This window comes from Mesoplodon bidens, assembly GCF_964165515.1.
Source record: "Mesoplodon bidens genome assembly, chromosome: 12".
NCBI lineage: Eukaryota > Metazoa > Chordata > Mammalia > Artiodactyla > Ziphiidae > Mesoplodon > Mesoplodon bidens.
The window spans coordinates 4,089,893-4,117,007 of NC_138168.1; the positions used below are offsets into that span (position 1 = coordinate 4,089,893).

General features: G+C 40.5%; 1 protein-coding gene across 2 annotated transcripts in view; it reads left to right on the forward strand.

Moving 5' to 3' along the window:
• UBE3D (ubiquitin protein ligase E3D) overlaps positions 1 to 27,115 on the forward strand; it is a 224,599-nt gene that overhangs the window by 145,754 nt on the left and 51,730 nt on the right. Inside the window, exon 10 of one of the 2 annotated variants that reach the window (XM_081250509.1) lies at positions 1,453 to 2,062. The exons of the other annotated variant lie outside the window; for it this stretch is intronic. Within the exon in view, the coding sequence (XP_081106635.1) occupies positions 1,453 to 1,473 (21 nt within the window). The 3' untranslated portion in view covers positions 1,474 to 2,062. Of the gene's footprint in view, positions 1 to 1,452; positions 2,063 to 27,115 lie in introns of those variants that run through there. 2 annotated transcript variants of the gene reach the window in all.

Sequence of the window (27,115 nt, forward strand, 5' to 3'; positions counted from 1 at the left end):
CAAGTATTTTCCTAAGCATTATCTCATTGACTCTTCACAGTAAGCCCTTGAGGTTCGCATCAATTGTCCATAGGAAGCGGTGAGCTCACATCCTTCTGCTCTCCCATCTTGTCCCCTCCGCATTCCATGTTTATATTTGTTTAGGAATCTTAACCTCTCTTCCGTGCCTGCTCCTTCAACTCTGTTCTCACTGCAGAACTTGATGTAAAAACTCAGCGGGAAGTTGATACGGAAACTCGGCAGGGGCCTTTCTCACCAGCACCGTATGAAGGGTAACATCCTTCTGAATTACTCAACATAAAGCAGATGGCTTTTGCCCTGCACGACTCTTCACTTTTCCTATCCCCTTAACAGGGATCATTAAATACGTACCTCCTTCAACTGCGTTTGGGGACTTAAGTACCAAATGTCCAAGAGTAGAATGTTTTGCTTCCGTTGCTCCCTCTTTCCCCCCAAAAAAGGCCTGGGACGAGCCTTCTAACTGCCCCGTGTTTCTCCATCTTTATCTCTAACCTCCATTCCACTCCCTTCCTGATGCTGGTACCTTCCCAATTTATTATCACCCCGATCCCTGAGCTAGAATTTTCTAAGTGTTTATGATTGACTTTATTATGTTTGTTTCTCCTTTAGCTAAAACCCTTGAGAAATTCGATGCATTTGATCTGGACCTTATTAAATAGTCTGAAAATATTTTGTACCTAAGCCTGTATGAATTAAAATGTTTTAAAACAACCGAGTTTTAAGATAAATTGCTGCTGGCAAGCCCAATAAATATGATGCAATTAAAAGCATTGGCGGGCCTCCCTGGTGGCGCAGTGGTTGAGAGTCCGCCTGCCGATGCAGGGGATACGGGTTCGTGCCCCGGTCTGGGAGGATCCCACATGCCGCGGAGCGGCTGGGCCCGTGAGCCGTGGCCGCTGGGCCTGCGCGTCTAGAGCCTGTGCTCCGCAACGGGAGAGGCCACAGCAGTGAGAGGCCCACATACCGCAAAAAGAAAAAAAAAAAAAAAAAAAAAAAAAAAAAAAAAAAAAAAGCATTGGCATGACCCGAAGAGAGACTGGTTTAATTACCAATGGTAATGAGAAACTGGAATTGCCCAGGAGTCTTCGGGATTTGGAATAATGCTCATGGAAGATCCAAAGCAGCCGTTTGAACCAATGGGAAAGAGAACTGGATTACTTCACGGCAATACAACTTTAGTGTCAATTTAAACTTTTTTTTTCCCTTTAAAATGCATGTGAATTATTTTCACTACTGTATGGTTCATTAAAAAAGGACCAATTTGCTCCTGCTGTGAAATGGCAATGTCTGGCCCGACTAAGAGTCATTTTTCTTTGCAGACCTGTGAGCATCCTTACCAAGCAGACTTACCTGATTCAGGTTTGATGTGTACTCAGCCATTTCATCAACATAATATAAGGAAAACACTGTGGGTTTTTCTTCCTTTTCCAGGTGGCCTTTTTGAAGATGTAACTGCGGGAGCCGACACATTCCTCTCCACAGCACGGGGTGCACCGGCAGCCAGCCGTCGGCCCAGTGGGCAACAATTACAGAGACAGGAACCCAGCTACAGAATGAGAACAGGGCATTGCAGTTTTGAGTTTGCTTGCCTGCATATAGTCTCTAAGAGAAGAGTTAACTTGAAATCATTGAAAAACCAAGGCTGTGAAGAAAGTCATAGTAGCAGGTTGAGAGATAAGTATAGAATTTATGTCTCTATTTCCCACCGAGAAGAGTATTCAAATATGTGCTGTGTCAGCACCACCTGGAGAGAGAGAGCTGGTGGAGACCCATCTGTCCTGTGCGGAATGCAGCAAGGGGCTTCATTGGTGGAATTGAATGTTAGGTGCTGCAAATCTTAGGACATAAACTTTCAGAGAACTTCGCAGGCTCGTATAAAAACACTTTTTTAAAAGAAAATATGGAATTTTGTATACCTTATTCAGAGGAGATGCTCAGTAAATAAATGTTTGTTGAATGCATGATTATCAAATTAAAGGGTTTCCCATTTATGCAAACGTGTATGTGCTCCTTTTGTTCTTTATTTCCTTTACCAAATACTGCTTCAGATCAATAGATATACCTCACTGGCATCCTGTTACAGAGTAGTCTGAGCCCTTGGGTGCCAGAGCAGGTGGCGTGGAAACCACTGAATGAGAATGACAGAGCCAGAGGGGGTCCTTCAAGGCATAGGCCCCGCTCCTCATTTTACAGAGAAGGTTTCAGACTTGTTGGTAATCACACAGTAGGAGCAGCTCTGGGGCTGGAGCCAAACAGATCCTCCCTGCCCACTCCTCAAGGGAGGACAGTCTCTGGATTTGCAGCTATATCTGCTTCTCATCAAGCCTGTTTGTTACCAAACTCAGGTTCGGCTGCTCGCCACTTGAAAGCCAGTACTCCAGAGACGAGTGTTGGTTGGAACGGAAAGGCTGCTTTATTCAGGAGGCCAGCAACCTGGGGAGATGGCGGACTTGTGGCCAAAACCAAAAACTCCAAAGATTCTGCTCAACCACGAAAGTTTTTAAAGGGAGAATCATTTGGGGAGGGGGTCAGAGTCTTCATTTTCTTCTAGAGTGTGCAGACTTTCTTCCGATTGGCTGTTGGTGCGGTAACAGGGTGGTGCTCCAAGAATCTTGTGCTCAACCTGAAGTTACTGTCCTCCACTTGGAAGGGGGGGGGGTCTTAGTTCCTGCAGAAGATATTGTTATGTATATCCCTTGAGAAGGAACCAGGACCCTGATTTAATCACTGCACTATTTTTTTTTTTTTTTTTTTTTGCGGTACACGGGCCTCTCACTGTTGTGGCCTCTCCCCTTGCGGAGCACAGGCTCCGGACGCACAGGCTCAGCGGCCATGGCTCACGGGCCCAGCCGCTCCGCGGCATGTGGGATCTTCCTGGACCGGGGCACGAACCCGTGTCCCCTGCATCGGCAGGCGGACTCTCAACCACTGCGCCACCAGGGAAGCCCCTGCACTATTGTTTCTTGACTCATCCTTAGTTTCTGCATTCCATCTCTTCTTGGATTAGCAACTGTTTGAATCTGCCCTTTGGAACTCAGGGAAGGTCTAGGAGGCTGAATGAAGCCTATTTCCTACAAATAAGAAATGGGGGACATGGAAAGGAATTGTACCCAGGAGGGTGCTCCTTTGTTTCATATTGGCATTAATCCTACCCTACAGACCACCCAATACCTCTTTACTCAAAAAGTTTTCTGTCCCCTAATTTCCTAACACCCTTAACATAGGGGTCACTGGCGTTGTGATTTAGTGAACCTTTCATGATTTCTTCTTCCGTGTAGTTTTAACCGAAACACAGGTCCTCCCAGCAGAGCAGTGGTGTAATTCTCCTAATTCTGTGGCTGGTGAACGAACATAGGAAGAAAACCCCTCTGTCTGATCCTACAGGGTCATTTTATTAAGCACAGTTTGAAACATTATAGTTCTGAGTAGTATGTCCAAGACTCACAGCCATAAAGGAGAGTTGGTTTGACATCACTGAAGCTACTAAACTCCCAAACACCTTGCTGACTTTTGGTGCTTTAGATATTTCTGTCTGTCAGTATAGAACAGGGTTTTCAACCTCGGCACTATTTACATTTGGGGCTGACAAGGCTTTGTTTTGGAGACTGTCCTGTGCTGTGGGGAGGAAAAACCTTTCTTCCTAAACCCTCCTAGGTTCAGTGGCTGGGGCTTGCAAATCAAGCTGACAAAAGACAGATTAATGACAGAAAAATAAAACCAGCTTAATTACATACATCTGCAGAGAAGTTTCACAAAGACATGAGACTTTAGGAAGTGGCCAGATGATCGAAATTTATATACCATCTTAGAATAAACAAAGAAAACAGAGTTTGCGGCTTCTGGGCAGGGGGAGGCAGGTTCTAGGAGGGTGAGGGGAGGAAATATGTGGTAAATAAGGGTTGTCTTGTTTTGTTGGTAATAGTTTCTCCGATAATAAGAGTTGTCTCCAGGTGTAGATCTTTTCCTGATACAGAGACATCTTTACAGATGGGAATTTCCTTTACAAATGTAAATTTCCTTTACAAATGGGGAGATTTAGACTTCATTTTTAGGCAGTTAAGGGGAGGTTAAAAAACTTTTCTTGCCTCTGCTCGTTCTCAGTGATCTTTAGCTCAAAATAATCCTTATGCCAAAGTGGCATATTTTGGGGTGACATATTCTGGTACCCTTCAGTATGTTGAAGAATGTTGAGCAGCATCCCTGGCCTCTATCCACCAGATGCCAGTTGCTCGCTCCCCAAGTTGTGACAACCAAAAATGTCTGCAGACATTGCCCTGGTGGCTGAAACTGACCGCAGTTGAGAACCACTGCTATTAAGGACGTGTCCTGAGAACAACATTTGGTGGTTGCCTAGAGTGGTGTATCGACAATGACACAGTCATTAACAAAATCTGAGTCTTTTTCTGGCACGTGGCCTGGCTTTAGTATAATCTTGTTTTCGCAAATGGACACTGCTGATGAATACCATTGTGTGACTATTTCTTAAGGGTTCAGTTTGTTTTGATCTAATTGTTGGAGATGGGAATAAATTAGATGAAGCAGAGTTCAACCTGTACCTAAAAGAGAATTTCCTTCTGAGATAGTTTTTCTCCCTCTGGAAAAGAAACGCGTACCATACTAATGTTTGTTTAGTTTAGATGGTAGAGGTGCTCATGATTCAAAAGATAACTCTACCACTCAACAAAACCCAACTAGAAAGGTATTCTGATTTACTAACCTTGTCTAAGTAAAATCAGGTCAAGTCAACTATAGTGACACCCCTTCACCTCTGTCTGGGGTCTGAATGGGAACCAAGCCAATGAGAGGTGAGCCCACCCCCCTCCTTTCTGTTGGCAGAGGGGGGCAGTGCAAGGTGGAGTGGCTGTGAGGGACCCTGAAGGAGGGGTGGGAGCCAAAGAAGGGGACACACACACACACACACACACACACACAAACGCATGGCAGATTTCTGTCCACACACTTTAGTTACCATGGGTGAAGCTGCATCTGTCATGCCACCTGAAATCTTGTCATGGTGAAGTTCTCAAGCTCAGTTGGTCTCCACTGGTTCTCCCAGGGCTAGGAGGGGAGGGCCAGCACAGCTCAGCTAGTGCCCAGAGTGAGCTGAATGTAAACATCAAGTCACTGGGTAGGTCTGAGAATAACATGTCTAAACCTGGGAGAGTTTATTTCTTTGGGGCCACAGTGGGTGGGAAAAGAAGGGAAATGGGAGGCTTTCTATGCGACTTCCTCTTTGGACAGAGAACATTGCTTCTGTGTGTGTGTGTGTGTGTGTGTGTGTGTGTGTGAATTTAGTAAACCACGTTAGGAGGGCTAGAGAGAATGGAAACAGGCTGTACAACCTTAATGTTGTCCTTGAAAATCATTCCATGATAGCCTCCTGTGTCTTGTCAATACAATTCCAGAATCTATTCCATAGCATTCCTAGATAACAGTACTGAGAATTTTGAACAGTAAGAGGTTCCCAAGGGCCAGAAGCATAGTAAAATATCAATTTCCAGTCCATTTTTTTAATATCTAAAAACTTAAATCACTTAAGGAAGTTGTGAACAAATAAGATCAATGAACATTTCTCACCCCTCATCCTGCTAGGGTTACATGATAACACACTGCAGTGACTGACCAGCAGTGCGCCCTGAGAGGAATTCGGGATGGAAAACCAGAGGAGGCACTCTGTGCTCAAACAAGCAGGCTCCTTAGATAGTTAGATGCATATCTCAGGAGGAATTTTATGAACCCAGAGTGTTGCATCTTTCCATACATAAGAAGGCACTAAAATCATGAACTTGACACATCTGTTCTTTGCAATTAACAGTAATCTTTTACCGAGGTGTGTGCTAGACTGCATGTATGACCTCACCAAAAGTCATATGTAAATGGGCCACTCCCCTACTTCCTTGGAGCAGTTTTCTCAGAGCTAATTGATTGGCTGTCTCCTGGGCTATAGTCCTCAATAAGACCCCGAGTAAAACTTAAACTCACAACTCTTATGTTGTGTGCTTTTTCTTTAAGTTGACAAAGCAGTTATCTGTTAAATCACAAATCACTTAACTAAGTGGTTTTGTGAACCTACTATCACCTAGTATAATTACAGTACGTGGATCCTGTCGAACATTTCTACTGGCCACGCATTTTGGCAAACCAATCTCTGAGGTTTCTTCATTTAACATGTATTTATCGAATGCCTTCTACATGCCAGGCACAGTTATGGGTACAACAGATAGAATCAATAAAACAAAGTCCCTACCCTCACAGAGCTTGCATTTTCATGGGGGAGCTGACCAAAAAAAGTACTATATGTTATTGTAAATGCTGTATTATACAATAGTATAATTTCTAAAAATAATAAATACAATAAGAAAAAACTGGGTAAAGGGAGAGTGAAGGGAGGTCCAACTTGAGCCTGAAGTGTACAAAATATTTCAACTCCATGAAAAGTGACTGTGGAGACACATTATGAAATGCCAACAGATGGAGTAGAAACCACAAACTTACATCATTTTGCCGAAAGTACCTTGACTAAACAAGATACACCAGTGTTAGCAAAGCTTGTTTGATTTCATTGATTACAGGAAAGCTGACCAGAACTCAGATGTAATTGGCTTTGTAGTAACCACTTTGGTAATTAAACCCATCATTAGCCCGTGTAGTAAAAAGTGCTGACAAGGTTAAATGGTTTTGCATAGAAAAAGCCAGCCTAGTTGTTGACCTGTAACATTTGTTTTTGTTCTTAGCATATAACAAAGATTAATTGGGACTCATGTTTCATTGTAATTCAGGATGTGGGGATGACAGGTACATCTTATTCTGTAGTTAGAAAAGCATTAACATTTATCTTACACATCAGAGGGGTGCTTCCCACTAACTGCTTAGCTAAGCGTTCTACACATTCTTAAATAATCTTTATACTCAGTGGCATTCAGTGTGACTTAATAATAACGATTTCTCTTTGTTTGCCTCTTGAGATGCTTCCAGCTTTTATCTATTGAATCGAGCTCATCATTCCTTAATCTGGGAGAAAAAGTTGGGGGGACTTACATGGAAATAAATTCTTTTAAGAGGTAAATTCTCTAGTTTTAAGAAAAATGACAAGGGAAACATTTGGTCAAAACATTTTAAAAGCCAACATAGGAGCACCTCAATACATAAGGCAAATACTAACAGCCATAAAAGGGGAAATCGACAGTAACACACTCATAGTAGGGGACTTTAACACCCCACTTTCACCAATGGACAGATCATCCAAGATGAAAATAAATAAGGAAACACAAGCTTGAAATGATACATTAAACAAGATGGACTTAATTGATATTTATAGGACATTCCATCCAAAAACAACAGAATACACATTTTTCTCAAGTGCTCATGGAACATTCTCCAGGATAGATCATATCTTGGGTCACAAATCAAGCCTTGGTAAATTTAAGAAAATTGAAATTGTATCAAGTATCTTTTCCGACCACAATGCTATGAGACTAGACATCAATTACAGGAAAAGATCTGTAAAAAATACAAACACATGGAGGCTAAACAATACACTACTCAATAACGAAGTGATCACTGGAGAAATCAAAGAGGAAATCAAAAAATACCTAGAAACAAATGACAATGGAGACACGACGACCCAAAACCTATGGGATGCAGCAAAAGCAGTTCTAAGGGGGAAGTTTATAGCAATACAATCCCACCTTAAGAAACAGGAAACATCTCGAGTAAACAACCTGACCCTGCACCTAAAGCAATTAGAGAAAGAAGAACAAAAAACCCCCATAGTTAGCAGAAGGAAAGAAATCATAAAGATCAGATCAGAAATAAATGAAAAAGAAATGAAGGAAACGATAGCAAAGATCAGTACAACTAAAAGCTGGTTCTTTGAGAAGATAAACAAAATTGATAAACCATTAGCCAGACTCATCCAGAAAACAAGGGAGAAGACTCAAATCAATAGAATTAGAAATGAAAAAGGAGAAGTAACAACTGACACTGCACAAATACAAAAGATCATGAGAGATTACTACAAGCAACTCTATGCCAATAAAATGGACAACCTGGAAGAAATGGACAAATTCTTAGAAATGCACAACCTGCCAAGACTGAATCAGGAAGAAATAGAAAATATGAATAGACCAATCACAAGCACTGAAATTGAAACTGTGGTTAAAAATCTTCCAACAAACAAAAGCCCAGGACCAGATGGCTTCACAGGTGAATTCTATCAAACATTTAGAGAAGAACTAACACCCATCCTTCTCAAACTCTTCCAAACAATTTCAGAGGAAGGAACACTCCCAAACTCATTCTACGAGGCCACCATCACCTTGATACCAAAACCAGACAAGGATGTCACAAAGAAAGAAAACTACAGGCCAATATCACTGATGAACATAGATGCACAAATCCTCAACAAAATACTAGCAAACAGAATCCAACAGCACATTAAAAGGATCATACACCATGATCAAGTGGGGTTTAATTCCAGGAATGCAAGGATTCTTCAATATACGCAAATCAATCAATGTGATAAACCATATTAACAAGTTGAAGGAGAAAAACCATATGATCATCTCAATAGATGCAGAGAAAGCTTTCGACAAAATTCAACACCCATTTATGATAAAAACCCTGCAGAAAGTAGGCATAGAGGGAACTTTCCTCAACATAATAAAGGCCATATATGACAAACCCACAGCCAACATTGTCCTCAATGGTGAAAAACTGAAACCATTTCCACTAAGATCAGGAACAAGACAAGGCTGCCCACTCTCACCACTCTTATTCAACCTAGTTTTGGAAGTTTTAGCCACAGCAATCAGAGAAGAAAAGGAAATAAAAGGAATCCAAATTGGAAAAGAAGAAGTAAAGCTGTCACTGTTTGCAGATGACATGATACTATACATAGAGAATCCTAAAGATGCTACCAGCAAACTACAGAGCTAATCAATGAATTTGGTAAAGTAGCAGGATACAAAATTAATGCACAGAAATCTCTGGCATTCCTGTACACTAATGATGAAAAATCTGAAAATGGAATCAAGAAAACACTCCCATTTACCATTTCAACAAAAAGAATAAAATATCTAGGAATAAACCTACCTAAGGAGACAAAAGACCTGTATGCAGGAAATTATAAGACACTGATGAAAGAAATTAAAGATGATACAAATAGATGGAGAGATATACCATGCTCCTGGATTGGAAGAATCAATATTGTCAAAATGACTCTACTACCCAAAGCAATCTACAGATTCAATGCAATCCCTATCAAACTACCACTGGCATTTTTCACAGAACTAGAACAAAAAATTTCAAAATTTGTTTGGAAAAACAAAAGACCCCGAATAGCCAAAGCAATCTTGAGAACGAAAAACGGAGCTGTAGGAATCAGGCTCCCTGACTTCAGACTATACTACGAAGCTACAGTAATCAAGACAGTGTGCTACTGGCAGAAAAACAGAAAGATAGATCAATGGAACAGGATAGAAAGCCCAGAGATAAACCCACGCACATATCGTCAACTTATCTTTGATAAAGGAGGCAGGAATGTACAGTGGAGAAAGGACAGCCTCTTCAATAAGTGGTGCTGGGAAAACTGGACAGGGACATGTAAAAGTATGAGATTAGATCATTCCCTAACACCATACACAAAAATAAGCTCAAAATGGATTAAAGACCTAAATGTAAGGCTAGAAACTATCAAACTCTTAGAGGAAAACATAGGCAGAACACTCTATGACATAAATCACAGCAAGATCCTTTTGGTCCCACCTCCTAGAGAAATGGAAATAAAAACAAAGATAAACAAATGGGACCTAATGAAACTTCAAAGCTTTTGCACAGCAAAGGAAACCGTAAACAAGACCAAAAGACAACCCTCAGAATGGGAGAAAATATTTGCAAATGAAGCAACTGACAAAGGATTAATCTCCAAAATTTATAAACAGCTCATGCAGCTCAATAGCAAAAAAACAAACAACCCAATCCAAAAATGGGCAGAAGACTTAAATAGGCATTTCTCCAAAGAAGATATACAGACTGCCAACAAACACATGAAAGAATGCTCAACATCATTAATCATTAGAGAAATGCAAATCAAAACTACAATGAGATATCATCTCACACCAGTCAGAATGGCCATCATCAAGAAATCTAGAAACAATAAATGCTGGAGAGGGTGTGGAGAAAAGGGAACACTCTTGCACTGCTGGTGGGAATGTGAATTGGTACAGCCACTATGGAGAACAGTATGGAGGTTCCTTAAAAAACTAAAAATAGAACTACCATATGACCCAGCAATCCCACTACTAGGCATATACCCTGAGAAAACCATAATTCAAAAAGAGACATGTACCAAAATGTTCATTGCAGCTCTCTTCACAATAGCCCGGAGCTGGAAACAACCTAAGTGTCCATCATCGGATGAATGGATAAAGAAGATGTGGCACATATATACAATGGAATATTACTCAGCCATAAAAAGAAACGAAACTGAGCTATTTATAATGAGGTGGATAGACCTAGAGTCTGTCATACAGAGTGAAGCAAGTCAGAAAGAGAAAGACAAATACCGTATGCTAACACATATATATGGAATTTTTTTAAAAATGTCATGAAGAACCTAGGGGTAAAACGGGAATAAAGACACAGACCTACTTGAGAATGGACTTGAGGATATGGGGAGGGGGAAGGGTAAGCTGTGACAAAGCGAAAGAGAGGCATGGACATATATACACTACCAAACGTAAGGTAGATAGATAGTGGGAAGCAGCCGCAGAGCACAGGGAGATCAGCTCGGTGCTTTGTGACTGCCTGGAGGGGTGGGATGGGGAGGGTGGGAGGGAGGGAGATGCATGAGGGAAGGGATGTGGGAACAGATGTATATGTATGACTGATTCACTTTGTTATAAAGCAGAAACTAATAAAAAAATGCTTCAAAAATAAAAAAAAAAACATTTAAAAAAGCATCCAACCTGTCCTAATATTCTTTTAAAAACATGAGTCCATTTTCATTGAGGAACAGACAAAACTAATTCATTCTCAATCCTGTTATAGATAAATTAAGAAACCCATTTTCAGGGGCCCACAATTATTCTAGGGTCCTTGGGCTACAAGGTACAATTAGCAGAGTGCAGGATTTGTGTCCCCTTTCCGCCTTGTAGTAGACCTATCTGTGACCTTCCACAGCCTTTCTTTAATATTTTTATTTGATCTCTTAACATTTCATGGATTAAAACTTTTTCCTCCTATTTTATTATTTGTTTTGAGGTAAAAAAATGAGAAGAATCTTTATGGCCAAAATTTGTTTATACACACTCCATCAGTATGTTGGTTGCAAATTTCAGTACATCTACCAAAAGACCTAAATCGGGAACATGTAGGTAACCTAATTCAAAACGATTGCAGCAGTAAATTGCCTGTTTGGAGTTTCTGGCTGAACCTTTCCTAAACTCAAGAAAAATGGGACTTGTTACCCTTTGCCCAGAACCCTTCCAGGCTTGAGGAGGCCATTGGCAGGCTTTCTGCAGACTTAAGCTGGGAAAGGAGTTATAGAAGCAAAGCATTTTGTAAGTGCCCATAAAATAATGGAATCTCTGTTTCTTCGTTGAGTCTTAGGAAACCAGTGCTTGGAAACAGGAAACAGATCTCTGACCTGTATCTCCCTTTACATTTCCCACCCCCTTCCCCATCCGTCCTTAAGCAACACCATTTCTAGGAAAATGAACCAGAAGCACCTGCCTTGGTTACTCCTATACTCCCTTCCAGAATCAAGACTTAAGGGTCAGCTCGGTGCTCTGTGATGACCTAGATGGGCGGGATGGGGGGGGGGATGGGAGGAAGGGGGGTCCAAGAGGGAGGGGATATATGTGTACATATGGCTGCTTCACTTCGTTGTACAGCAGACGCTAACATCACATTGTAAAGCAATGATACTCCAGTTTAAGAAAAAAAAGGCTTAAGGATTGGAAACTGGTGTGGCCTCTTCTCTTGAAACTTTGTCTTCATAGAATGGTGACAGTGTCAAAATTAGTCATCGTTCCCTAATAGTACGTATTGGACTCAGAGAGTATACCACCCCCACAAATATTCTGAATAATAAACTCGACAAAGGGCACTATAGATTCTCTCAATTGTTCATATGATTACAAAGTTTAGTGCAAATGTCAAGAAAGAATTCTTGAAATAAGGTACCTAAAGTAACAAAGGGATTGAACTAAAATTCTGCATTTTAATTCAATTAAACCTGAGAAGGGATGTCAAGAAGAAAAGAAAAAGTGGCCAAGGTTCTTTCTCATCTAGCACAGCAGAAGATGCTGTTTTATGGTTGAAATTAAGAGAAAAATAAGTTGAAATATATTTTTAAATTTTTTTAAAGAAATCATGAGCAAATTGGAAATATATGTGTTAGAAACCACTAGAGGAAACAAAGAGACTCGATCAATAAAACACATTTCCTATGTTTCTTTCCAACCCTTTGATAATTGTTCAAGGCAATTTTAGAAAAGCCTGTTTCGATACTTGTATTTATTTGTGCCTCTGCTTTATTTCATCACAAATGAGTGATGAGAGCAAACCACTAGTGTGGACCGCAACGACTGTAGGAGTTCAGAGAGGTCCCTCCCAAAGAATATGGCTGGAGAAGATGTCCTTGTTTGGATGAGGCAGGACTTGATGTGGGCCTTAAATGATCATTAAATTTGTAAAGACAGGAAGATGGAGACACTGAGGAAGAAGAGCATTTCAGGATATTAAGGACATTTAGCTAGTTTGGAGGAGTTGAGATGGAAGAGTGAATAAGATAGAAAAAGTGTTCGGACTTCCCTGGTGGCGCAGTGGTTGAGAGTCCGCCTGCCGATGCAGGGGACATGGGTTCGTGCCCCGGTCTGGGAAGATCCCACATGCCGCGGAGCGGCTGGGCCCGTGAGCCATGGCCGCTGAGCCTGCGCGTCCGGAGCCTGTGCTCTGCAACGGGAGAGGCCACAACAGTGAGAGGCCCGCGTACTGCAAAAAAAAAAAAAAGATAGAAAAAGAGTTCTTGTTAGATGGTAGAAGTCACTGAATGCCATCATGAAACCATAGACTCTTCCTTGTGACTTCTCCGAATTGAGCACAACATGAATAAGAGACACATTTTTCTTTTGTGCCCCTGGGGGCCTTTTGAGCTCTGGGATTTAGCTGCAGTGGTTAAGAATGAAAGGCGCTAGAGTCAGACTGCTTGGGTTGAAATGTCACCTCTATAATCTTGAGCAAGTTACTAACCTCATCTTTATTTTTTGTTTTGTTTTGTTTTAAATTTTTATTAGACTATAGTTGATTTACAATGTTGTGTTACTTTTCTGCTGTACAGCAAAGTGAATCAGTTATACATATACATATATCCACTCTTTTTTAGATTCTTTTCCCATATAGGTCATTACAGAGTATTGAGTGGAGTTCCCTGTGCTATACAGTAGGTCCTTATTAGTTATCTGTTTTAGGTATAGTAGTGTGTGTATGTCAATCCCAATCTCCCAATTTATCCCTCCCTTCCCTTTCCCCCCTGGTAACCATGAGATTGTTTTCTGCATCTGTGTCTCTATTTCTGTTTTGTAAATAAGTTCATTTGTACTATTTTTTTAGATTCCACATATAAGCAGTATCACATGATATTTATCCTTCTCTGTCTGACTTACTTCACTCAGTATGACAATCTCTAGGTCCATCTATATTGCTGCAAATAGCATTATTTTGTTCTTTTTTTATGGCTGAGTAATATTCCGTTGTATATATGTACCACACCTTCTTCTTTTTTTTTTTATAAATTTATTTATTTTTGGCTGCGTTGGGTCTTCATTGCTGCTCTCAGGGCTTTCTCTAGTTGTGGCGAGTGGGGGCTACTCTTCCTTGCGGTGCACGGGCTTCTCATTGTACCACATCTTCTTTATCCATTCCTCTGTCAATGGACACTTAGGTTGCTTCCATGTCTTGGCTATTGTAAATAGTGCTGCAATGAACATTGGGATGCATGTATCTTTTCAAATTATGGTTTTCTCTGGGTATATGCCCAGGAGTGGGATTGCTGGATCATATGGTAGCTCTATTTTTAGGTTTTTAAGGAACCTCCATACTGTTCTCCATAGTGGCTGCACCAATTTACGTTCCCCCCAACAGTGTAGGAGGGGTCCCTTTTCTTCACACCCTCTCCAAAATTTATTGTTTGTAGACTTTTTGTTGATGGCCATTCTGACTGGTGTGAGGTGATACCTCATTGTAGTTTTGATTTGCATTTCTCTAATAATTAGTGATGTTGAGCATCTTTTCATGTGCCTTTTGGCCATCTGTAACCTCATCTTTAAATTGGGGTAAAAAAATTAGCATCTAAGTCATAGGGATTTTTGAGTGTTACATGGGTGGTTAACATACTCATAGTGTTTAGAAGAGTGCCTGGCACACCGTGCACCATACATTTTAGCTATAGCTATTATTCTGTTAGCTATCTTTGCCACTCCTCCTTCCCATTGCCTATGAAGTTTAGTTTCTGAGAGTTTACGCAGGAGAAGGACATGATGAAGGTGGTACATTAGGAAACTTAATCTGGTAACAGAGCACCTAGTAGATTGAGAAGAAAAGGAAGCTCTATTGTTACAAACCAAGAAGAGGCTTTCCAATGCCAAAAAAACTGTCACAGAGAGTCTGGACGGAAGAACGTCCTCAGTGCTTTTCCTGTTCAGTGCTGACTTATGTTTGAAGGCCATTAAAAGTACAGTAGGACACATACTTTTCCATCTGTAGTCAGCTCTGACCTACCACGGTGCAGGATAACCCATTCTCAGCACTTTCACATAGACCTTTTACAATGAGTTCTTTTTCAGTATTCTTTTGTGAGCAGAAAAGCTTTTGCAAAACTCTTTAAGAGAGGAAAGGAAGCCAGCCCAGAAGTTTCTGACCAGTTCAATTTACCTTTTATATAATTTCCAAAAGTAACAAGAGTTCTTTTTCGTTGTTCAGTACCACTGGTTCTCAGGAGAACAAGGTGGAGTCTTCATGGTGAACAAGCCTTATTCCCTTATATTCTTAATTTTCTTGTGTATTTTTCTCCCTCCCTTATGTTCAAGCATCAGGCTCTGGGGTCACAGCAGTGTAAAATATGAGTACTCAACCAGAAATACCACAGATGGGAAAGAAGTTGTTGAATATGTTACTAAATTTCAGATAAGTGATCACTTTTCTTCTTAGAGAATAATTCAGCATATTCTTGAAATGAATTAGGACCTAATATTTGAGTAACGTATGTTTATGTAGACTACTGTAGTCAACTTCAGCATAGGGAAGTAGACAGATGGGGTCAGACGAGCAAGAATAAACTGTAGTTCTCTGGTTCTTATCTTCACCTGCTATTGAAAGTCCTGCAGCTCCCTGCAAAATTTTCTATATCTAGGTGGTGATGATATAAATCATCTATCAGCCATCACCTACCCCATGGCATCTGCCATTTTCTTCTTCTTTTATCCAGCATCATTTGGTGCTGGTGATCTCCACTGCTAAGGTGTCCATGGTGGGGCTGTTGTCTGTGAGCATGGTGTCTCTTATTCCTGGATGGCCCCATTGGAGCAAAAGTGTGCAGTTGTCTCTGAAGGTTGGTTAAGCCAATGGCCCTCTGTGTAGGGTGCAGAAGTAGGAGAATGTTGAGTGACTTCATTTTGTGTTACACTTTGTGACAGAAATCCCAAAACAGTGTTTCCCTGCACCTCAGTGTCTATAGTTTGTTTTTAGTAAAAATTGCTTATCAATTTTTAAAATTCGAAGTCCCCATCCCATAGCTGGACTTAAAGACAAATTTTGAGTATGACACACTAAAATGCCACTTTTGAACCTAGCCCACGTGCAGAATTCTCTCTTCTTTTGAAATGATTTTCTCCCAGGAAGTTTCTTGGACCCAGATATCACCACTGTTTGGATGAAGATGGGACTCCAATACATTTATATATTTTTGACTATTCTACCTTTACAGAAGTGTTATAACTTAAGCATTAACCAATTTTTTTCTTGTGTTTTAATTTTCAAGCAGTTGTGTAGAATTACTAAATTTGTGGCTATGGTTATGGTGAAAATTTATGGAATCCAGCTGATTTTTGCAATTACATTCTGTCCTAGAAAAGCTGTCTTCAAGAAAGACAAGCACTGTAAGATATCACTTATATGTGGAATATAAAAAAGTTAAACCTGTAAAAAACAGAGTAAAATGATGGTCACTAGGGGCTGAGAACTGGGATAATAAGATTGATGGTGTTTTAGAGTACAAACTTATAATGAGTAATAAATAAGCCATAGAGATCTAATGCACAGTATAATGAATATAGACAATAATATTGTACTATAATTGTGTAAGGTGATAAATATCACTACATTGGCAATATGAGAATATAAATGTATCGAAGTAACACATTGCACACCCTAACCATATATAATGTTACACGCATTTATTCATTAAAAATTTTTTTTAATTAAAAGAGTATGAAAAGAAAAAGAAAAGCTATCTTCTTTTTATCTTAGGTCATTCAATTTTATTTTCAGAGAAAATTGCTATGACACAAAACTTTCATGTAGAGCTTCCAGCTGAACTTCAGAATCAATTTATAATGATTCTTGTGTTTTATTTTGTGTAATAAAGCTAAACAAATGTTAGAACTTTTTGAAGGCTAAAAGCTCCTTGAGGGCAGGCCCAGTGTTTATTGGTCTCCCTAACCCTGTGTTCAGCATGCTGCCTGGTACAGAGAAGGCATTCAATAAGTTGTTGCCTTCATTAATTACTCTACTGGGGACAATAATATTGGAAAACTAGAAAAGTTAGATCAATAGGGCAGGACCCTATGATTTGAGTCTATCCATTCTTACAAAATGTTTGTGCATCTCTGTTAAAAACTTCTATATCCTTCAAGGTTTATTTTCAATATCACTTTCTCTTAGAAACATTTGCCTTATCAGCTCAAAAATATTTCTATTTTGGAAATATATTTTTCGAAAGTAAGATGATTAAGTCTTTGATTCTATTGAAAATGCATTGAAGACATTAACCCATGGCTATGAAATGCAGATGAAAATTCAATCTTGATTGAATTATATCTTCTTACATGAATATAAGGACCAGGTTTGCAAATCCACTCTATGTCCTGACTCTTTCCTGACCTGGTTTGGAAACTTTGGGTAAAGTGGCACTTTATCTCTTATTAATTCCAAAGATGACAGACACAGGATTTCATTGTCTAGTTAGTGGAAGCTGTGTTCTCTGAGTAGCTGCCTTGCCCTTTTGAAGCTTTGATTTATTGGGGCAGAGCAAGCTCTGGCTTTGGTATGTGCTGAAAGGAATCTAGGGTAGGGAATAATTTATAGTTCTCTCTTTGCAGCTGGAAAAAAATAAAGGTTATTTTCATTGTATTGCTATAGGAACTGTTTGAAAACAAAAGAAATATACTGTGATAAGTAGAAACCCAAAGAATGACATTGAGCTACTGTTTCAGTTAACTTAAAAAAATTGTTAAAATCATATTTTGAAGCAGATTGGCCCTTCTAAACTCTTATCTTAATTTTACAGAAAACAATGTCTCTTCCAATTTGGCATGAGAGCTGTGCAGAGCAGCATTTCTGCAGCTCCCAGGCAGGTTACATTTGCCAAAACAAAGCGTGGGTGGAAGGTAACAGGAAAGAACTGACTGGTAGCACTTTCTATCTGGGAAAATGCTGCCAAAGAGGAATCCAAAACAGAAGTGCCAAGGAAAAAGTACTCAGCTATTCACAAAGATAAAAGGATAGCAAACATTAGACAGCACCAAATTTGTTTGGGCTTCCCAAGATTTCATTTTTCTCCTTTTTATACTCGATAAAGGCTGGGTTTGGCGAGATGCTTGCTATATGATCCTTCTATTAAAACATATTAGGGACTTCCCTGGTGGTCCAGTGGTAAAGCATCCGCCTTCCAATGCAGGGAACGTGGGTTTGATCCCTGATCGGGAAACTAAGATCCCACATGCCGTGGGGCAATTAAGCCAAAGCACCACAACCACTGAGCTCACGCGCCTCAACTAGAGAGCCCACGTGCTGCAAACTACAGAGTTCACGAGCTCTGGAGCCCACACACCACTAGAGAGAGAAAACCCACATGCCACAACTAGAGAGGAGCCCATGCACCACAACGAAAGATCCCTCACGCCTCAACGAAGATCCCTCGTGCCACAACTAAGATCCCTTGTGCCACAACTAAAATAAATAAATAAATATTTTTTTTCTAAATAAAACGTATTAGGAAAATCTCACAGAATAAGAGTATTTTCTGTCATAGAATAAAGTCTGCATTTCCCCTTGTGAGCCAGCCAAGACTTTGTTTAATCATCACAGTGAGTGTGCAAACTCTTCCAATCTTGTTAATTCCAAATTCCAACCCCAGCTCTTAGAGTCAAGGATGAATAAAATTTCAAGATCTTGAGTAGGGAGCAAGGTGAACAGGAGGAATGATATCTCTTAGTGGATGGGTCGGGCTCAGGTAGGAGGACATTGTAAGCAGAGAACAGCAGCAGGGGCAGATGATCAGAGGTAGGAAAGTTGGGGTGTGTTTGTGGAATGGTGAGTCATCTGGCTTAATAACAGGTGACATTTTTAGACATTTACAATATGCCAGGTACTAATTCATTGGTTTGTCAAAACCACATTATGGAGTTCCCTGATGGCGCAGTGGTTAGGAATCCGCTTGCCAGTGCAGGGGATGGGGATTCGAGCCCTGGTCCAGGAGGATCCCACATGCCGCGGAGCAACTGGGCCCATGTGCTGCAGCTACTGAGCCTGCGCTCTGGAGCCTGCGAGCCACAACTACTGAAGCCCGCGCGCCTAGAGCCCATGCTCTGCATCAAAGAGAGACCACTGCAATGAGAGGCCCGTGCACTGCGACGAAGAGTGGCCCCCGCTCACTGCAACTAGAGAAAGCCCGCGCACAGCAACGGAGACCCAATGCAACCAAAAAATAAAATAAATGAATAAATTAAAAAAAACCACATTATACAGAATATACTTTTGTGAGCACCATTTTATAGATGAAGAAACCAAGGCTTAGAGAAATCAGATGACACACCCAAGGTCATACAGCTAGAGAGTGGCAGAGTCAGTATTGGACTCTCGCTCGGTCAGATCCAGAGCATGAGTTCTTATCCACAGTGCTGTGTAACCTTTCAGTCACGACAGAGGAGAGGTCCTTTCTTGGAGGAAGAGAGAGGGTAGAGAAGTGACATAATCTGGAAACTGTAGAGCACGCAGCCTTTCTTTCTAATTGCTTGCTGGACATCTCCACAGGAATATAGTGTCTGCCCTTCAAGTCCAACTAGTCTGAAAGCCAAGCTCATTATCTCCTCCATCTTCCTGGGCAGCCCTCCCCTGGCTGTCGGTATCCAGGCTGCAGCATCATCACCTACACTTGGGTACCCAGGCTGGAACCCTCCCTCACCATCCTTCTCTGTAAGTCTCTCTTTACCCTCTTCTTCCAACCCAGCTGCTGCTGCTCTGCATCCCACCCTCACCTGGGAGTCTCACCTGGGAGTCTCACCTGGACTGCTGCAACCACCTACCAACAGACGTGTCTTTCTCTGTACCTCCTCCAAGCCCCCAGTGCATCCTGCAGAGGTCAGCCAGAATATTTTCAGAAACCAGGGCTCTAATCATATCACTCTCCTCAAAGCTTTGTGGCTTGCCGCAGAATTGCCTCAGAATCCTGTCGGGTCTCCTCAGCCTGGCTTTCAAGGTCTTCCACGATCGGGTCCCAACCTACCTTTCCAGCCTTACCTTGTCCGTATGTCCTCACTGATGTGAAATTTCTGAGATCACAGACCAGACTTTCCCGTGGCCTGCCTTACACTTTCTAACTTCCACTTGGTCCCTTGTTAATGGAGTGCTTCCTACCTGAAACACCCCCTCCCACTTCTCAAAACCTTTCATCTTCTCCCCATACGAGCTCTCCCATAGCATTTTGCTTATCCCTCACCCTTCAGATTCTTCCATCTGCTGCATGATGTCATAGCCTTTTGGGTTTAAAATTTCTCGCCAGTTAGATGACAAACCCTTTGTGATGAAGGACACTGGTCATCAGTCATCCATGTGATTCTACTATTTAGTAGTAAGTTCACTAAAATGAATTATGCTGAAATGAAGACACACTTGATCCTCAGCAGAGGCTACCTTTAAGAATGGACTTGATGCATTTCTTTCTTCTTCTCTGAACCAGAGGATCATCCTTAGTTATAGACCACACCTTAAAGGAGCAGGTTGTTGTAGTGCTACATGAGGCAGGATGGCTTAGAAACATTCCCAAAGTGTTTCGTCACGTACAGTCCAAACCAGGCGAATTAATGGAACGAAGGAGGGAAGATTTCAGAGAACTCTTTAACTTGGCATATTCTCTTTTTTTAAAATTTTCTTTTCTTTATTTTTTATACAGCAGGTTCTTATTAGTTATCCATTTTATACATATCAGTGTATACATGTCAATCCCAATCTCCCAATTCATCCCACCACCACCCCCCCACACACACTTTCCCCCCCTTGGTGTCCATACGTTTGTTCTCTACATCTGTGTCTCAACTTCTGCCCTGCAAACCGGTTCATCTGTACAATTTTTCTAGGTTCCACATATATGCATTAATATATGATATTTGTTTTTCTCTTTCTGACTTACTTCACTCTGTATGACAGTCTGTAGATCTGTCCATGTCTCAACAAATGACCCAATTTCATTCCTTTTTATGGCTGAGTAATATTCCATTGTATATATGTACCACATCTTCTTTATCCATTCGTCTACCTATACATTTACGTTGATTCCATGTCCTGGCTATTGTAAATAGTGCTGCAATGAACTTTGGGGTGCATGTGTCTTTTTGAATTATGGTTTTCTGTGGGTATATGCCCAGTAGTGGGATTGCTGGGTCATATATACTTCTATTTTTAGTTCTTTAAGGAACCTCCATACTGTTCTCCATATTGACTGTATCAATTTACATTCCCACCAACAGTGCAAGAGGGCTCCCTTTTCTCCACACCCTCAACAGCACTTGTTGTTTGTAGATTTTCTAATGATATGCCCATTCTAACTGGTGTGAGGTGATGCCTCGTTGTAGTTTTGATTTGCATTTCTCTAATAGTGATTGAGCAGCTTTTCATGTGCTTCTTGGCCATCTGTATGTCTTCTTTGGAGAAATGTCTATTTAGGTCTTCTGCCCATTTTTGGATTGGGTTGTTTGTTTTTTTTAATATTGAGCTGCATGAGCTGTTTATATATTTTGGAGATTAATCCTTTGTCCATTGATTTGTTTGCAAATATTTTCTCCCATTCTGAGGGTTGTCTTTTCGTCTTCTTTGTAGTTTCCTTTGCTTTGCCAAAGCTTTTAAGTTTCATTAGGACCCATTTGCTTATTTTTGTTTTTATTTCTGTTACTCTAGGAGGTGGATCAAAAAAATCTTGCTGTGATTTATGTCAAAGGGTGTTCTTCCTATGTTTTTCTCTAAGAGTGTTATAGTGTCTGGTCTTACATTTAGGTCTCTAATCCATTTTGAGTTTATTTTTCTTTATGGTGTTAGGGAGTGTTGTAATTTCATTCTTTTACATGTAGCTGTCCAGTTTTCTCAGCACCACTTATTGAAGAGACTGTCTTTTCTCCATTGTATATCCTTGCCTCCTTTTTTATAGATTAGTTGACCATAGGTATGTGGGTTTATCTCTGGGCTTTCTATCCTGTTCCATTGATCTGTATTTCTGTTTTCTGCCAGTACCATACTGTCTTGCTTATTGTAGCATTTTAGTATAGTCTGAAGTCAGGGAGTCTGATTCCTCCAGCTCCGTTTTTTTTCCCTCAATACTTCTTTGGATAGTTGTGGTCTCTGGTGTCTCCATACAAATTTTAAGATTTTTTGTTCTAGTTCTGTAAAAAATTCCATTGGTGATTTGATAGGGATTGCATTGAATCTGTAGATTGCTTTGGGTTGTAGAGTCATTTTCACAATGTTGATTCTTCCAATCCAAGAACATGGTATATCTCTCCATCTGTTCATATCATCTTTAATTTCTTTCATCAGTGTCTTATAATTTTCTGCATACAGGTCTTTTGTCTCCCTAGGTAGGTTTATTCCTAGGTATTTTATTCTTTTTGTTGCAATGGTAAATGGGAGTGTTTCCTTAATTTCTGTTTCAGATTTTCATCATTAGTGTATAGGAATGCCAGAGATTTCTGTGCATTAATTTTGTATCCTGCAACTTTACCAAATTCATTGATTAGCTCTGGTAGTTTTCTGGTGGCATCTTTAGGATTCTCTATGTATAGTATCATGTCATCTGCAAACAGTGACAGTTTTACTTCTTCTTTTCCACTTTGTATTCCTTTTATTTCTTTTTCTTCTCTAATTGCCATGGTTAGGACTTCCAAAACTATGTTGAATAATAGTGGTGAGAGTGGACATCCTTGTCTTGTTCCTGATCTTAGAGGAAAGGCTTTCAGTTTTTCACCATTGAGGATGATGTTTGCTGTGGGTCTGTTGTATATGGCCTTTATTATGCTGAGGTAGGTTCCCTCTATGCCCATTTTCTGGAGAGTTTTTATCATAAATGGGTGCTGAATTTTGTCAAAAGCTTTTTCTGCATCTATTGAGATGATCATATGGTTTTTCTTCAATTTGGTAATATGGTGTATCACATTGATTGATTTGCATATATTGAGGAATCTTTGCATCTCTTGGGTAAATCTCCCTTGATCATGGTGCATGATCCTTTTAATGTGTTGTTGGATTCTGTTTGCTAGTATTTTGTTGAGGATTTTACATCTATATTCATCAGTGATATTGGTCTGTAATTTTCTTTTTTTGTAGTATCTTTGTCTGCTTTTGGTATCAGGGTGACGGTGGCCTCACAGAATGAGTTTGGGAGTGTTCCTTCCTCTGCAATTCTTTGGAAGAGTTTGAGAAGGATGGGTATTAGCTCTTCTTTAAATGTTTAATAGAATTCACCTGTGAAGCCATCTGGTCCTGGACTTTTGTTTGTTGGAAGATTTTTGATCACAGTTTCAATTTCATTACTTGTGATTGGTCTGTTCATATTTTCTCTTTCTTCCTGGTTCAGTCTTGGAAGGTTATACCTTTCTAAGAATTTATCCATTTCTTCCAGGTTGTCCATTTTATTGGCGTAGAGTTGCTTGTAGTAGTCTTTTTAGGATGCTTTGTATTTCTGCAGTGTCTGTTGTAGCTTCTCCGTTTTCATTTCTAATTTTATTAATTTGAGTTCTCTCCCTCTTTTTCTTGATGAGTCTGGCTAATGGTTTATCAATTTTGTTTATCTTCTCAAAGAACCAGCTTTTAGTTTTATTGATCTTTGCTATTGTCTTCTTTGTTTCTATTTCATTTATTTCTGCTCTGATTGTTATGATTTCTTTCCTTCTGCTAACTTTGGGTTTTGTTTGTTCTTCTTTCTCTAGTTCCTTTAGGTGTAAGGTTAGGTTGTTTATTTGAGATGTTTGTTGTCTCTTGAGATAGGATTGTATTGCTATAAACTTTCCTCTTAGAACTGCTTTTGCTGCATCCCATAGGTTTTGGATCGTCGTGTTATCATTGTCATTTGTCTCTAGGTATTTTTTGATTTCCTCTTTGATTTCTTCAGTGCTCTCTTGATTATTTAGTAATGTATTGTTTAGCCTCCATGTGTTTGTGTTTTTTATGTTTTTTTCCCCTGTAATTGATGTCTAATCTCATAGTGTTGTGGTCAGAAAAGATGCTTGATATGATTTCAATTTTCTTAAGTTTACTGAGGCTTGATTTCTGACCCAAGATGTGATCTATCCTGGAGAATGTTCTGTGTGCAGTTAGAAGAAAGTGTAATCTGCTGTTTTGGGATTGAATGTCCTATAAATATCAATTAAATCTACCTGATCTATTATGTGACTTAAAGCTTGTGTTTCCTTATTAATTTTCTGTTTGGATGGTCTGTCCATTGGTGTAAGTGAGGTGTTAAAATCCCCCACTATTATTGTGTTACTGTCGATTTCCTCTTTTACAGCTGTTAGCAGTTGCCTTATGTATTGAGGTGCTTCTATGTTGGGCGCATATATATTTATAATTGTTATATCTTCTTCTTGGATTGATCCCTTGATCATTATGTAGTTTCCTTTCTTGTCTCTTATAACAGTCTATTTTAAAGTCTATTTTATCTGATATGAGTATTGCTACTCCAGCTTTCTTTTGATTTCCATTTGCATGGAATACCTTTTTGCATCCCCTCACTTTCAGACTGTATGTGTCCCTAGGTCTGAAGTGCGTCTCTTGTAGACAGCATATATGTGGGTCTTGTTTTTGTATCCATTCAGCAAGCCTGTGTCTTTTGGTTGGAACATTAATCCATTCACATTTAAGGTAATTATCGATATGTATGTTCCTATGACCATTTTCTTAATTGTTTTGGGTTTGTTTTTGTAGGTCCTTTTCTTCTCTTGTGTTTCCCACTTAGAGAAGTTCCTTTAGCATTTGTTGTAGAGTTGGTTTGGTGGTGCTGAATTCTCTTAGCTTTTGCTTGTCTGTAAAGCTTTTGATTTCTCCACTGAGTGTGAATGAGATCCTTGCCAGGTAGAGTAATCTTGGTTATAGGTTCTTCCCTTTCATCACTTTAAGTATATCATGCCACTCCCTTCTGGCTTGTAGAGTTTCTGCTGAGAAATCAGCTGTTAACCTTATGGGAGTTCCCTTTTATGTTATTTGTCATTTTTCCCTTGCTGCTTTCAATAATTTTTCTTTGTCTTTAATTTTTATCCATTTGATTACTATGTGTCTCAGTGTGTTTCTCCTTGGGTTTATCCTGTATGGGACTCTCTGCACTTCCTGGACTTTGGTGACTATTTCCTTTCCCATGTTAGGGAAGTTTTCAACTGTAATCTCTTCAAGTATTTTCTCAGGTCCTCTCTCTCTCTCTCTCCTCCTTCTGGGACCCCTATAATGTGAATGTTGTTGCATTTAATGTTGTCCCAGAGGTCTCTTAGGCTGTTTTCATTTCTTTTCATTCTTTTTTCTTTATTCTGTTCTGCAGCAGTGAATTCCACCATTCTGTCTTCCAGGTCACTTATCCGTTCTTCTGCCTCAGTTATTCTGCTATTGATTCCTTCTAGTGTTGTTTTTATTTCAGTTATTGTATTGTTCATCTCTCTTTGTTTGTTCTTTAATTCTTCTAGGTCTTTGTTAAACATTTCTTGCATCTTCTCGCCTCCATTCTTTTTCTGAGGTTGTGGATCATATTCACTAACATTATTCTGAATTATTTTTCTGCAAGGTCGCCTATCTCCACTTCATTTAGTTGTTTTTCTGGGGTTTTATCTTGTTCCTTCATCTGGTACATAGCCCTCTGCCTTTTCATCTTGGCTATCTTTCTGTGAATGTGGTTTTTGTTCCACAGGCTGCAGGATTGTAGTTCTTCTTGCTTCTGCTGTCTGCCCTCTGGTGGATGAGGCTATCTTGGAGGCTTGTTCAAGTTTCCTGATGGGAGGGACTGGTGGTGGGTAGAGCTGGCTGTTGCTCTGGTGGGCACAGCTCAGTAAAACGTTAATCTGCTTGTCGGCTGATGAGTGGGGCTAGGCTCCCTCCCTGTTGGTTGTTTGGCCTGAGGCAACCCAACACTGGAGCCTACCCGGGCTCTTTGGTGGGGCTAATGGCTGACTCTGGGAGGGCTCTCTCCAAGGAGTACTTCCCAGAACTTCTGCTGTCAGTGTCCTTGTCCTCATGGTGAGACACAGCGATGCCTCGCCTCTGCAGTAGACCCTCCAGCACTAGCAGGTAGTTCTGGTTCAGTCTCCCCTGGGGTCACTGCTCCTTCCGCTGGGTCCCGATGTGCACACTACTTTGTGTGTGCCCTCCGAGAGTGGAGCCTCTGTTTCTCCAAGTCCTGTTGAAGTCCTGCAATCCAATCCTGCTAGCCTTCAAAGTCTGATTCTCTAGGAAATCCTCCTCCTGTTGCTGGACCCCCAGGTTGGGAAGCCTGATGTGGGGCTCAGAACCTTCACTCCAGTGGGTGGACTTCTGTGGTATAAGTGTTCTCCAGTTTGTGAGCCACCCACCCAGCAGTTATGGGATTTGATGTTATTGTGATTGCCCCCCTCCTACTCTCTCACTGTGGCTTCTCCTGTGTCTTTGGATGTGGGGTATCTTTTTTGGTGAGTTCCAGTGTCTTCCTGTCAATGATTGTTCAGCAGTTAGTTGTGATTCCGGTGCTCTCACAAGAGGGAGTGAGCGCACGTCCTTCTACTTCACCATCTTGAACCAATCCCCACCTTGGCATATTCTTAATGTGTAATATCTTTTAATAAAAAGGGAGATCCCAATCATTCCCCATTTGTGTGTGTGTGTGTGTTTACAAATGGCCTAGGGAAAATTTGACAGGCAGACCAGGGTACCACACAGAAATGAAATCCATAGATGTGATAACCTACATACATACCTAATTTTAAGTAATTATAGTGCACTAACTTCAGTACAGAGAAGACATGAAAGAAGTGATTTATAATTATAATAACCTACATTTCAGTAGGCAAATGCTCAGTGTAGGACCACACTGAGGACCTGATGAAGCCATCTGTGCTTGCACCATGGGTGTGAGGGGCACACATGCAGACTCATGCAGGTGGGTGGGTGGTCTGAAAGACTCAAACCCATGAGTGGAATTGCTGGGAAAGTGCCAGATAAGACAATGTGCAGTCTTCTCTCAATTACATAGCAGTTGTAAATCTGGAAAATTCCGCAGGCATTAAAATCATGCAAAACATATGTTGTGTTTATGTATAAAATAGATTCTAGGCTCCGATAGTTATAAACAAATGTTTCACCTAAATGAATGTCTGATAAAACATCCAAAAATTGTGTAGGATGTGGAACAGTTCTTTGCTGGGCAGCTCTGTGCCGTGCCTTGTGGAACATTTAAAATCCCTGACTCCCCCTGAATGCCAGTCGTTCTCCCAAATGTTATGACAACCAAAAGTCGCCCCCTCCATTTTCAAAATGGCCTCTCATAGGCAAAATCACCCCCAATGAGAACCCCTGACCTATGTCACTAGGTTTACAAGGA